At 36.2% G+C, this 13873-nt stretch overlaps 1 protein-coding gene across 3 annotated transcripts in view; it reads left to right on the forward strand.

The window, feature by feature from the left end:
• AP3S1 (adaptor related protein complex 3 subunit sigma 1) overlaps nucleotides 1–13873 on the forward strand; it is a 69652-nt gene that overhangs the window by 26886 nt on the left and 28893 nt on the right. For 2 of the 3 annotated variants that reach the window (XM_075541413.1, XM_075541412.1), the window contains exons 2-3: nucleotides 504–595; nucleotides 4576–4687. In XM_075541413.1, the coding sequence (XP_075397528.1) occupies nucleotides 504–595; nucleotides 4576–4687 (204 nt within the window). Of the gene's footprint in view, nucleotides 1–503; nucleotides 596–4575; nucleotides 4688–8481; nucleotides 8521–13873 lie in introns of all 3 variants that reach the window. The other variant, XM_075541411.1, reaches the window with a different exon arrangement.

Raw genomic sequence — 13873 nt, forward strand, 5'->3', positions numbered from 1 at the left:
GGATTAGGTAATATATTCCGTTTAATGATTCCGCATGGTGCTGCGGAATAAACATTGAGCTGCAAACTGTAAGGTCGGCAGTTAAAACCAGCTGCTTCTGGGGTGAAAGAAGAGGGTAATCTGCTGCCATCAGTAGTTAGTCTTGGAAACTTGAGGAACATTTCTCCTCTGTCTCATAGAATCGCTGTGAGTGGGACTCGACTTAGTGGCAGAGGATTTGTAATTAAGCCAAGTTTTGGAATTCATCCCTTCAATATTTTCTGTTTTTCTGAAACTAGAGAGAAAGTGGTTTTATTGTGGTGGTAATTGAAGCAATGATTTTTTTTTCATTTCATGAAAAACTGTTAGATCTACTTCTCGTAAGGGGTAGTTATTCAATACCTTAGTGTTACTTAAATGACTTCTCTTCCTAGAATGATATTGTTACCTTTTATTTAAAGAATTTTCAATACTGTCAAGTTTTATAAACTCAATCCTAATTTGTATGAAATATTTTTTCTCAGAGTGAAGATACACAACAACAAATCATCAGGGAGACATTCCATTTGGTATCTAAAAGAGATGAAAATGTTTGTAATTTCCTAGAAGGAGGATTGTAAGTAAAGCATTTCATAGATATTTCTAGTCTTTGACTATATGATTAAGATAAACTAAAACCCAAATTCACTGCCATCGAGTTGATACAAACTCATAGTGACCCCATAAGACTGGGTAGAACTGTCCCTGTGGGTTTCCAAGACCAGAACTCTCTACAGGAGCTCTTCTTTCTCCTGCATAACTGACTGGTGGTTTTGAACTGCTGATCTTGCTGTTAGCAGCCCAATGCTTAACCACTACACCACCAGGCTGCCTCTCTGATGGTTAAGATGGGTACTATTTAATCAGTTTGAAGTAAAAGTTTCCTAATTTTGATTGTTTTGAGTAGATGAAATAATATAAGAAGTCATCATGGCGGCATAGTGGGTTGTGCTCTGGGATGCTAACTACAAGGTTAGCAATTTGAAGCCCCCACCAGTTGCTCCCTGGAAGAAAGCTGAGGCTTTCTGCTCCCCTAAGATACACAGCTTCAAAAACTCCTGGGGGCGGTTCTGTCTCATCCACACAGGCTCTGTTACTACATGGCGCCACAGGAGAAAGAGGAGCTTGTCTGCCCTGTAAAGATTTATAGCCTTAGAACCCGCCATATGGGGTCTCTCTTAGTGAGTTGCAATGTAACTTAGGCATATCTTTTTCAGATATGCGGTCTTTTTTTGTCTCATACAAATTTTATAATGGCATTTATATAAGGGAAATATATTCAGGTAATAAAAATTCAATCATTACAGGGAAGTATAAATATAAAATAATTCTCCCTCTCTCAATCTTAGTCCTTAAATTCTTAGTTTCTTACATTTCCTGATAGAATATTAACTTTGCATTGACTTGCATATAAAAATATAACTTGAAAACATTTTTACCTATGGTAATGTATATGTATAATTGACTATATGTGCTGGTTTGTATATTGCTTGTTTCACTTAATGTTGTTTAAATTTTTGCATATAGACACAATAGAGCAATAGCATTTTTTCTAACGACTAGTGTGTTCCATGGAATGCATGTACCGGTTTAAAACAATCCTAACTATTCTAAATACTATAAAACTATTATAAATTAATGAATACTGTGAAAACAGTTTACTCTACTTGATGAATCAATTTCCTCTCCTATGTTTATATGATTAACATTCCTAATAAGATCGTTTAAAAACTGTGCTGATCTGCATGTATTGCAGGTTGGTCAGAGAAAGAGGCTGTGTGTTCTTGCCAAGAGCTAAAAGCTCCGAGATTCAGGGGGGCAGTTTCTCCTGTCCTCTAGGGTTGTCTCAGATTAGAATCGACTTGACGGCAATGAACTTCATTGTGGTCTGTTTGCAGAATTTGTGCCGTGTTAATGAAAGAGCTCAGATAACAGGATTCATTCTTAAATAGCCACAGGTTACTTCTTACCCAGTAGAAAGTTTAATTTCTTAAAAGGTATGTCATGTTGCATTTTAAATGTATAAATCATAGGTTCCCAAACTTATTTAGCTTATACCACTCCCTTTTTAGAAATAAAAATACTCATCTCTTCCCCCACACCTTTGCACAAATAAAATCTTTTTTGATAATTTTATTGGGGACTCATACAACACTTATCACAATCCATACATACATCAATTGTATAAAGCACATTTGTACAGTCATTAACTCTCATCATTCTCAACCCTCATCAATTAAAATCTTTTGTAATGTAGTTAATAATATAGCATAAAGTATAGGTATCTGTTTTTGCAGCCCCGATATAAAATATAACACTTACAATTTGTAAATTCTGCCCTTAGTTCAAGGCTTCCAATTAGTAGTTGAGATAAGTGTGCAAACTTTCAGTTTTATATTGTAATTGTACTTTACTTCTTTCCCATACTTCTATAGGAGTTTGGTCATCTTAAGTTTAGCCTGTTAGCAGTATCTTATCTCATAGGTAACAACATTCAGCATATTATAGTGTGTGTAATAGAATGCAAGACTTAATTGATCTAAATAGGGCACTGTTTGAATTTATGACTGGAATGTGTGATCTTTATTTCCAATCTTATTAAAAGTGGAACATAAATGTTGTATCAGAATCTAGTCTAATTGTGGTTTAATCACTAATGGGCTGATTTCCTTGGTCAGATCACACATTCTTGGGTTTCCATCTTCTCCTCTGTACAACGAGAATGTTGGGCTAAGAGGATTTCTAAAATTCTATGTTGTGTGTGGTATATTACATACCATACAAGAATAATGTCAGTATTTATTGTCCATATTTATAGTAAGTTAAAGATGGTATTTCCCTAGGATAAACCTTAGAAAGCAGGAATTGGTAGAGAAGAAGGACAAATGAAAATAGTTTAACACAAAAAAGAAGTGGGGAGTGCTTTTACCTTGTAGTTACTGCAGACAATGTCATGAAGTAAAATGTGTATGAATTATTGAATAGAAAACCAATTTACTCTGTAAATATTCATTAAAATCACCCCCAAAAAACTTTTAAAAAGGTCTTTTTTTAGTGTTCTATAGATGAGTTTAATATTTTAAAAACATTTTATTAGGAGCTCATACAAGTCTTATCACAATCCATACATGTACATACATCAGTTGTATAAAGCACATCCGTACATTCTTTGCCCTCATCATTTTCAAAGCATTTGCTCTCCACTTGCATCAGGTCCTCTTTTTTTTTTTTTAAAAAAAAAGGTCTTTTTAAAGGCCAAACATGTACTTGCCATATTGATATCTTTGCTGTCTGAAACAAAAAAATTTGCCCTCTCCTTTGAAAGGAACCGAAACAGCTTGTTAGATTTGGGATGCCCCAAAGCCTACTGTGTATGTGCTTTCTGTCGCAGAAACATGAAAATCATAGCCTATAAGTACAGTTCCAGGGAATATTTAAAGCACATGCACACACTTTTAGTGAAATCTTTTATACGAAAACAGTTATCTTGTTATAAATTACTGTCAAAATTAATTTCTATTTTTGCTTCTTGAGTACTTAAACATATTTAGAGAAGTTGTTTGATTTCAGCAGTTTTTAAGTTTAGTGTTATTTTTCTGAGTAGAAAATGGATTCTATTTTTTTAGGTCCTATTTGAATATTCAGTTCATTTTATTACAATTATATTTGATTTTTAAACTATGTTAGTGTTTAAAGGGTCATTTGGGACTCTGAATTATTATAGGCTTAACTATGAAATTACTGGAATATATTTAGAATAAGAGAAAATGTTTGCAATTTTCCCTAAATTATAATATGTCTTAATTCAGTGTCTGTGCATTTGTATTGTAAAATAAAATATCTTTTCAGGAACTCTTGATGATAAACCTATCTAAAACTTAAGAAATATTGTCAGTCTTTTTTACCCCTAGTTGATAATCACTCATATGCCACGTAACTTACTATAACTTACAGAGTAAAATCTAGTGGGCACTTACAAATGCCCCATGATCTGATTTCTGCTTGTTTCTTTGAACTCACTGTTTACTGTTCTTTCCATTTACACTGGCGTCCTTCTGTTCCTTGAACATACATATTTACTTTTGATGTAATGGCCTTGTAATTGATTACTACCTTTATCTGAAATGTCCTCTACATATTATCGTGCCTGACTTCTTACATTAGATATGAGCCTAAATGTTATTAATTTCTTACCTCTTCTGAAGTAGCAAATCTGTCCTATTTTATTTCTTAATGGAGCATTCTATACTACTTGATAATTTTCTTCTTTATTATTTCTTACCCACTATCAGGGCATAGCACATAGTAAATACTCAATAAATAGCTGAATAAACAAATGAACTAAGCACCAGCTTCTTTTACTGGACTATCTGAGTAGCACGGGCATCTTTATTTAGTTAGTTTCTAAAGTACATTTACATGAATGCTTAATGCCATTAAATGTTAACGTACAGTTTACAAAAGAGTTTTTAAAAAGCTATCAGTTTGCTTGAGCTAATTGAAATGTTTTTGCATTTTGTTCCCTATAACATTTCAGGTTTTTGTTTTGTCATTTAGGTTAATAGGAGGATCTGACAACAAACTCATCTATAGACATTATGCAACATTATATTTTGTCTTCTGTGTGGATTCTTCAGAAAGTGAACTTGGCATTTTAGATCTAATTCAAGTAAGTTAACACATTCCTCTTTCTTTTTTTTTATTACAATTTTTAATTTTTTTCTTTCCTTCTTAAATAACCGATTTAGCATTTTCATTTAAAATGTACTAAATTTTCTATAATTATTTTAGATAAGAAGTACAGTGTTCCTTAACAAGTACTGGGTGGGTGTAGACACAAATAGATTATCTTAATTAAGACTAATCACAATTTCATCATGGCCTTCTTTCCTGTTTGTGTAAGTCGTCACAAGAAGCCCAGGAGTAGTGAGTCTTCAACTATATGTGGTTCTATATACCATAACCACACGACCTATCCCTCATAATAACCTTGGAACTCAAGGTCAGTCATCACAAATGCTCATTATGTTCACCTTCTTCTCCTACATTGCCTTTGCGACTCTGATTTAAAGCTGGCTTCCCTAGTGATACTATCTGCCACCATTTAACTAGTAGCGTTTGTTCTCTCCTGCTTCCCTCTGCATCATATTTGGAGGTGTTCTCATTGCTTCTTCCAGACCATTTCTCTTCTAAAATTCCTGCGATTTTGACTCTCAAGTTCAGAAGTATTACAGGGGCCCTGGCGATGCCGTGGTTAATCATTGGGCTGTGGACCACAAGTCAGTTCCTGTAGAGAGTTACAGTTTCGGCATCTTATCGGGGCAGAGCTACACTCTCTAGGGTCGCTGTGGGTTGGCATCAGTTCATGGCAGTGAGTTCGTTTTTGTTTGCTTTTTGTTATAAACTATGCCGCCTTCTCCCTGCCCTGTTTGAGTCATCTCTCATCCCTTCCCTTTCACTGAAAATGTTGTCAAGTTTCCGAGATTTTTACCTTAATTGCAGCCCAACCAACCTCCACAGTTTTATGGAGACTGGCAGGACACTTGAGTGTCCTCCTTGACCAGAGACGAAGGACTTCATGACTAATGGCAGAAGCGGTAGCCAGGGTGACAACATTTGCTTGTTATGGTTCCCCAAGTCTCAGTTTTTAACAGGTGATATCTTTCATATACAATGGGTTGATTACAGGAAAGGAACTTCACACTTAGTGATCTCAAATCTTTTAGAATAGACACTAAGTATGTTTTCTCTTTTGCCCCATAAAGAGACACTCTCTTTCAATGGTGTAAACAAACCTTTTCTCTGCCCTAGAGGGAAAAATGCTATTTTCCAAAAGTGCTTAACATACATATATCCTTTAAAAATATAGTAGTTGGTGCCTTTGTTCACAGTATGTATAGGAATGCCAGAGCCATGAAGTGTTGTGTCCTAACCGGGTTGAGTTCCTACTCTACCAACAGTCACGCAAATACTTGCTATACGTCTTAATGGTTTCAGTGTCCATGTAGATAAGTCTGTCATTGCTGTGGTGCCTTCAAACCTGGAACTTCCCTTCTCATCCTAATTTATCCTATGCCTCATTTCTACGTATTTGTGGACATTGTTATCCAAACTGCAGTCTTCTCAGGGGCACATACTCTGCTTTCTGTTTACCATTTCATAGCTTTCAGTAATCAGTCTTTCATTATTCTAATCATTGTTCAAGGCTTTTTGGGATAAAGAGTCTTTTTCAGTTCCTGGCCCTCCTTTATATTACTTAAATTCTATGGTCAGCCACAATTATCTTAGCTCTGTGTTTACTCAGCTCCTTGCCTGTACCCATGGAGTTACCTAATTAGATCGCGAGAAAAGTCTTTTCCCTAACGTCAGCAAGTCCAGTAGTCATATTCTCCTGGTCCAGTCTCTCTCAGACAGTTACTACTGGCAGTGATACCTCTTCTCAGACCTTGAGCAGAACCAACATTTTGCTGTCTAGTTCACCAAGAAAATTAAAAGAGACACTAGAGAACTTCCACAGGCCTCTACTGTCTGCTAGAGTGGTCCACTTCTGGGCCCATGTATTCTACTGACCACTCTCCCAGCAAAGCTCAACCTATGTTCATTCATATATATATATATATACATATATATACCCATGTTCATATATATATTTACATGTATATTTACATATATATGTATTTACAAGCCTACAATATATCTTGTTACTATTTTCCTCACCACTTACTGCCTAATATGTTTTTCTATAGTTAGAGCAAACTGCTTTTTAAAAAATTGTCTTAAACACTGTCTCAAGTTTTTTCTCTCCCGTTCTCTCTTGAATCCACTCCATTCACATTCAGCCCTCCTATTGGTAAATCCAAGGAGCCTTGGAGATGCTTTGGGTTAGGCTGCTAACCCCAAGGTCAGTGATTAAAATCAATTAGCTACTCCTCAGGGGGAAAAAAAATTTTAAGGTTGTCTACTTCCATAAAGGTTGTCAGTCTCGAAATCCCATATAGGGTCACTAAGTAAATCCAAGGGTAAAATTTCAATGTTTATCTTATTTAATTAATATAATTGATGACACCTTTCTCCATGAAATGCTTTGTTCATTTGGCTTCTAGTGACTTAAGTGACGTTCATTCAACTGTTTAGATACTTCACTTTGAATCCTTTGCCCAGTTCTCCTCATTTATCCTACTTCTAATTTTGATAATATCCTAGGGGTCAATCCTTGATTTTTTTTTCTTATTTTCTTGCTGTTTATTCACTCCATGGTTTTATATAAATATTTTTGATGACTCCAAATTCGAATCTCTGCTCAGACTTTCCCTTTTAATCACCAGATTACCTGTTTAATGGTCAGATTAGGTATCTAATGAAGCTCTCAAACTTAACATGTCCCAAACTGAGATCCAGATAATTCCTCAAAAGATCGTACTTCCTACAATCTTCCCCATCTCATTTAATGACAACTTCATCCTTGGAATTGAACCAGTCAAAACCTAATATTCTTCCCTGATTAGTCTTCTCTCATTTCACAAGTGCTTCTTGACAAATCTTGTTGGATATGTAGAAGCTGACCATTGTTAATTTTTTCACTGCCGCTACCTTGGACCAAGTAATTCTCAGCTCCTTCCTGGATTATTGCAGCAGTTTTTCCTTAGTACAATAGAGTGATATTATTGATGTACTTTGGATCTATCTCCCATTCTGATGCTTCCCTTTTCACTCAGAGTGAAAGTTGATTTTCCCACAATCCAAGAAGTCTTTTATGATTTGACTTGCTCCCCCACACTCCATTACTTATCTTTCTTCTGCCCCTCCTTTCTCTTTTGCTTGTTCCTCAAGTTTATGAAATATTTTTCTATCTGAGATCTGATATGTGCACCTAAAAGATTCTTACATGGTAGATGTTTGCCTGGCTTCCTTAATCATCCTTTCAGGTCTTGACCAAGATGACACCCCGATATGATATTTCCTGGCCATTCTTTAAAAAAGTTCTCTCACCTCTGACATTTCCCAGCACTTCTCTATTTTGTTAGCACCAGCCACCGTCGGACATACTCTATATTTGACCTACATTTCTTTATATTTTGTTATTTTCCCAAACTAGAATGGGAGTTGAGGGCACCAGTGGTTTAGTGGGAGAATTCTCACCTTCATGTGAGATACCCTGGTTTGATTCCTGACCGGTGCACCTAAAGAACGGCCACTACCCATCTATGCTTGCAGGCGTGTGTTAATGTGATGCTGAAGAGATTTTAGCCCATCTTGCAGACTAAGACAGACTAGGAAGAAAGGCCTGGTGATCTACATTTGATAAATCAGCTAATGTCAACCCTGTGGGTCATAACAACCCAACTCTTCATAGTTGAGGACCAACTTGGTGACAACTAATACCATCACCACTACCACTAATGGATTATAAGCTTGATTGAGGCTAGGGTTTTATTTATATTTTGTCCACCAATTTATTTCTAGTGGCCGGAACAACACCCAAAACAAGTGGGTTCTCAACAGGTAATTGTTGAATGAATGAATATATTTACTGCTTTAATTGTTAGTGTTCTATGTAAAATGACTCTGATGTTAAAGCCCAGAGATTAATTAGAAAGAGGAAAGACCTAATTAGAAAGATAAATTATAGTCATTGTTACATGCTGTTAATGATTTTTTAAATCTCAGTGTTGGCTACATTGCCTTTTAATTTATGAAAATTTGTACATTTAATATACATTTATAACTTTTGTCCTTTCTGTTTGTACGTATTACTTCAATACAAAGCAACAAAGTACACTGCCATAGTAAAATAAAATGTAGTTGTTATGAATAACTTTATTGAGTTAAGATTATCATGAGGGAATACTCTGGACTTATGTTTTTTTTCTCTTTCTTGATCCTGGACAGTGCAAAAATATAGGGCCATGGTGTAGGTAAGTTGTAAATTGGAGAAAGCTGCATGAAAAAAGGAAGTTTTCTTTGTCGAGCAAGTTTTATATTTGTGAAAGCAGGAAGGAGGCACGGTTTTGATTCTGTTAGAGTTACGCAAGAAATGCAAAATTTACCACAGCAGAAGGTTTAGTAATAAATTCTTAGTACCCAAAATTACATGTGTCCTAAGTGGCTAAATGTAAAGGTCTCTGTGTTGTGAATTGATGTGTCACTCCAAAATGAGTGTATCTGTCGTAAATCCTAGTGCCTCTAGCTGTAACTAAGGGACCCTTGAGGTGCACTAAGCAAAGAGCTGCCTGTGAAAGCCTACAGCTACTCTGAGGAAGAACGATGTGACAGTCTGCTGTAAGATTACAACCTTGCAAACCCTATGGGGCAGATCTATTTTGTCCTATAAGGTCATCAAAAGTCAGAATTGAGTTGATAACAACAGGTTTGGGTTTTGGTATACCTGTGGTTATAATCCCATTTGGGAATAGGTTTTCTTAATGAGAAACTTGTCAGTGTAGAAGATGTCTTAATCTTAAAAAAATTATAACTTATTCTGAGGTTATAACAAGGGCTCAGAGGTCAAATCATCATTTTGAGATATAATAGAGCAGATAAGCAGAGATGGAGGAAGATAGATGACAACCCGTATGAACATCTCTGGGGAATAGAATCTCAAAAGAAAGTAGGACCTGCCTTTAGAATTTAGTAAATGTTTTGGAGCCAACATAATAATTTTCACCAATTCTGTTTGGTAAAGCTATCCACTGGTAGTACTTATGTTCCAATAGCACTAGACAATTACGACAGATGCTGAAATTGCTAATGAAAAAAACTAAAAGAGAAATGTGAAAAATGGAGTCATTACTGTGCTAGATATTCTTAAATCCATAGTTTTTTCTCAACTGAGGTTTAAGGAGGAGCTACATATCTAAAAGGTACACGAAGCCATATGCAATCATAAACATTCTGTGTGTGTGTGTGTGTGTGTCATACACTGGTAATGCAATTGCTAAATGTTTGTCTACCAAGTGTAAGGTCAGTGATTAAAACTCACTTTGGGATCTGCTGGAGAAAGCCTATTGATCTACTGTGAAGATTACAACCTAGGAAGTCCTGTGGGGCCGTTCTCCTCTGCCACATAGAATCTCCTGAAGTGGGAATTGATTCAGTGCCAGATAGCAACTTTTAAAATTGCTCAAACACATCCCCATACAGAAGGTGTCACAAGGAAAAGACAAGACAGTTGGGGTGCAGAATAGCACTAACGAAACATACAACTTCCTTCTCGTTCTTTGATGCTTTCTTCCCCCAATTCGACCTTACCAATCTGGAATGACCAGAGCATGCACACTGGTACAGAGAAGAGCTGGAAACACAGGGAATCCAGGACAGATAAACCCCTCAGGACCAATAATGAGAATAGTAATAGGAGGGGAAGGGGAAGGGGGGGAGAGAGGAAACCAATCACAATGATGTGGGAGGGACAACCAAAAGTAGGTGAAGGGAGACATCAGTTAGTGTAAGACATGAAAAAATAGATAAATTATCAGGGGAACATGAGGGAGGGAGAATGGAGAAGGGGAAAATGAGCTTTACCAAGAGCTCACGTAGAAAAAATGTTTTCAAAATTATGATGGAGCGTCTCAGACTGCCGTGGGAGCTTGTTTTTCCCCAGAGCCGTTTTGCGGCCAGTCGATCTGACAGTCCAGGCCCGCTTGCAGGATCAGGTCGGCCACAGAGAAGGCCCAGTGGACACAAAGAGAACCCAGCCTCAGCTCCCAGAAGAAGATGGCGACAAGGACGACGAACAGCCCCAAGTCGTGGTTTTGAAAAAAGGAGCTGTCAGCTGAAGAAGTCATGAAAATCAACGCAGAGATGAGGCAGCCCAAGCAGGGGAAGACCCCGCGCCAGCCGATGGAAGAATCATGTACCAGAAACCAGTCAAGCGTTCTCTGATGAAAAAATACCCGGGTCTGACAGCAAGCTCCAAGAAGAAGACGACGACGAATGGAGATGAGATAAATAAGCAGGACTCAGTTAAAAAGAGCTCACAAAAGCAAATCAGAAATAGTAGCTTCCTTCCTTTTGACAGTGATGATGAAAATTAGTAAGTGTACGTATTTTGGACTTAGTTTATGGGATATTTTTTAAAATAACATTTTGTTTTTATAAAAGACACGTTCATTATAGAAAATGTGGGAGAAAATTAATAAAACTGTTCATCAATGCTCAGATGCAAAATGCCAACTACACAAAAAATTCACTAGTGACATTTTATAATTTCACATGTGTGAGGATGTGTATGAGTTATGCTTTTTATAACACAATTTACATTGAATGGTGTATGTTTTATGTGTAGCTTCCCATTTAATATTACAACCATTTCTCCACATCAATAAAATTCAAAAACCTCAAAAAATAAAGATGATGGAAACGTGCTTGACACAATGGTTGCATATATGGATTGTAGTAAGAGCCCCCAATGAAATGATTAAAAGGAAAAACAGATCAGTCAAACAAAAATACAAACTTATTGCCATCGACTCAATTTTGACTCATGGAGTAACCCTGCAGGCAGGCTAGATCAGCCCGTGTGGGTTTCTGATACGTGAACTCTTGCGGGAGCAGAACACGCCATCGTTCTCAGATAGGCTGGTGGTTTGAATACCGACTGTCCTTGTGGTTTGCAGCCCAGTGCATAGCCCACAACATCAGATACCAATACTTACTTTCCTCCTGGGGACTGCGTGAGAAGCACTGCTGAATTCTGTTTTGTTGATACCAAAGACTTCTCTAGGAAAATATGGATTGGTTGTGGTAGAGGGGTACTTCAAATTTTTAACTTTGTTTATAACTATATCTTTTATCCCTTAGAGAGAGTAGTTAATTGATTATATTGTTTCAAGAGACCTCTTATATTTTTATAGAATTAAAAAATATATATATATATTGACCTGTACTTTCTCAGTTATTCATGACTGAGAGTACAACTGGTAGATATATATACTGTATTCCAAAACACACCTTTTAAAAAGAAGTTTTCTTGACCTACTTATTACCTGAATTAAGTGAATTTTATTATGTGTTCATGGGAAGTTATCTGTTGTGCTTTGCATTTTTTTTGCCATTGATGTTCAAATATTATGTGATATAAGAGATAAGGAAAGAGGCTTTCAGAAGAATTGAGCCATCTTCCATTACTAAAGAAACCCTTTGAAATTATTGCATGTTTATCATGTCACTAAAAAATAAAGAAAATTTCTGAAACTTACCTTACAGTTAGTAAGTTCTGTAGTTTTGCTGGCATTGTTAGGGAATTTATTAAAGGGCTCTGAGCATGTATGAGCTAGTCACTTGAAGAACTTTTATTAAATGGAAAAGCAAAAAGGAAGTGAATAAGCATATTGATTCTGCTTGTTTTTCATTAAACAGCAATTCATTCAGTGTTTATTCAGAATTAATTTACTTGATTTGTCAAATTCTACTTTTGAGGAAGATAACGTTAGTAAAATGGAAAAGAAAATGATAAATAAAGTGTAGGCCAAAACTTCTTAACCTTGCATATTCTATAGGGAACAAATTAAGAAGAAAAAAAAATCAACATATAATTATTAAATGTTTACTTTTGATATTTAAGTGTTGAAAATGAAACCATTCAACATGAAAGATGTACATATGCTGTCTCAGAGTTAACTATCTTATATAAAATGTGAGGGAAACATCATCAGTATTTCTTAAATTTATGTTAATATGTCAATTGAATAATTATCTTTGTATTTTAAAAAATCCTTAAGTCGGGCAAAAGGGCCTTTTTATTCTAACATGCACTGTTTTTAGTGTAATATTGAAGTTATTTTTAGAGTTCTTTCTGTTGTAGGATATCTTTATTGGAAGTGTTAAAATATTTACAGAATGAGAATACAAGGTCATTAAATATTAATGTTGGGGTGTTTGAGTTATTTATAAGGATTACTATTGTCCTCAGTTAATTTATTATGCCAAGCTGATAATGGAAGCATACTATTTCACTGGATAATTTTGAATTCCAGTTATCAGTCTTGCAAAGTTGTAGTTAGAGAAAAATTGACAATTAACAGCTTACCTTTTCTTGAGACTTAGGAAGATAATGCTTTGACCATGGGTTTGAATATTTATTTAAATTATGGGCATAGCTTTTGTTATTTCTGTGCTGCTTCGTCCACCACTTGTTCCTACTGTGGTGACTTGTGTGTTGCGGTGATGCTAGAAACTGTGCCACCAGTTTTTCAGGTAGCAGCAATGTCACCCAGGGTGAATAAGTGTATTTGGAGCTTCGAGATTAAGCACAGACTGAGAAGGAAGAATAGGCCGTCACTCCTGAGAGATTGTTGCTGTGAAGTTGGTTTCCATGAAAGCGATCCTGCGTACAGCCAATAAAACACCACCCAGCACTTCTTCATAACTGTTCTTATGTTTGAGCTCATTGTGACAGCCACTGTGTCAGTCCTTCTTGTCAAAGTCGTCCTCTTTTCCTCTACTCCACCGCTTTACTAAGCAGGACATCTTTCTCCAGGGACTGGTCTCTCCTAACAACATTTTCAAAGTATGTGAGACAAAGTTTCACCGTCCCTGCTTGTAAGCTGCATTCTGACTGCACTTCTAGGGCAGATCTGCTTGTTCTCTTGGCAGTCTGTGGGTCAAGTGCTATTTGAATAGTATATAAGCATCAACAAGTTCATGGAAAAGTGGAATAAAAGGTAGTGAAAATCTTCTATACCAGTATACGAGGGGAACACTCCCCCACCCCCTACATGCCCCACAGCTGTGTATTTAAACTTTTTTACAAAACAATCTTAGCACCTTCAAAGCACTTTCCATTACACTTAATAAATTTGTCAAATCTGCTATTCCATTCTTGGAAATATTTTTCAAACTCATCTGTTTGGATGGC

This window comes from Tenrec ecaudatus, chromosome 2, assembly GCF_050624435.1.
Source record: "Tenrec ecaudatus isolate mTenEca1 chromosome 2, mTenEca1.hap1, whole genome shotgun sequence".
Taxonomy (NCBI): Eukaryota; Metazoa; Chordata; class Mammalia; order Afrosoricida; family Tenrecidae; genus Tenrec; species Tenrec ecaudatus.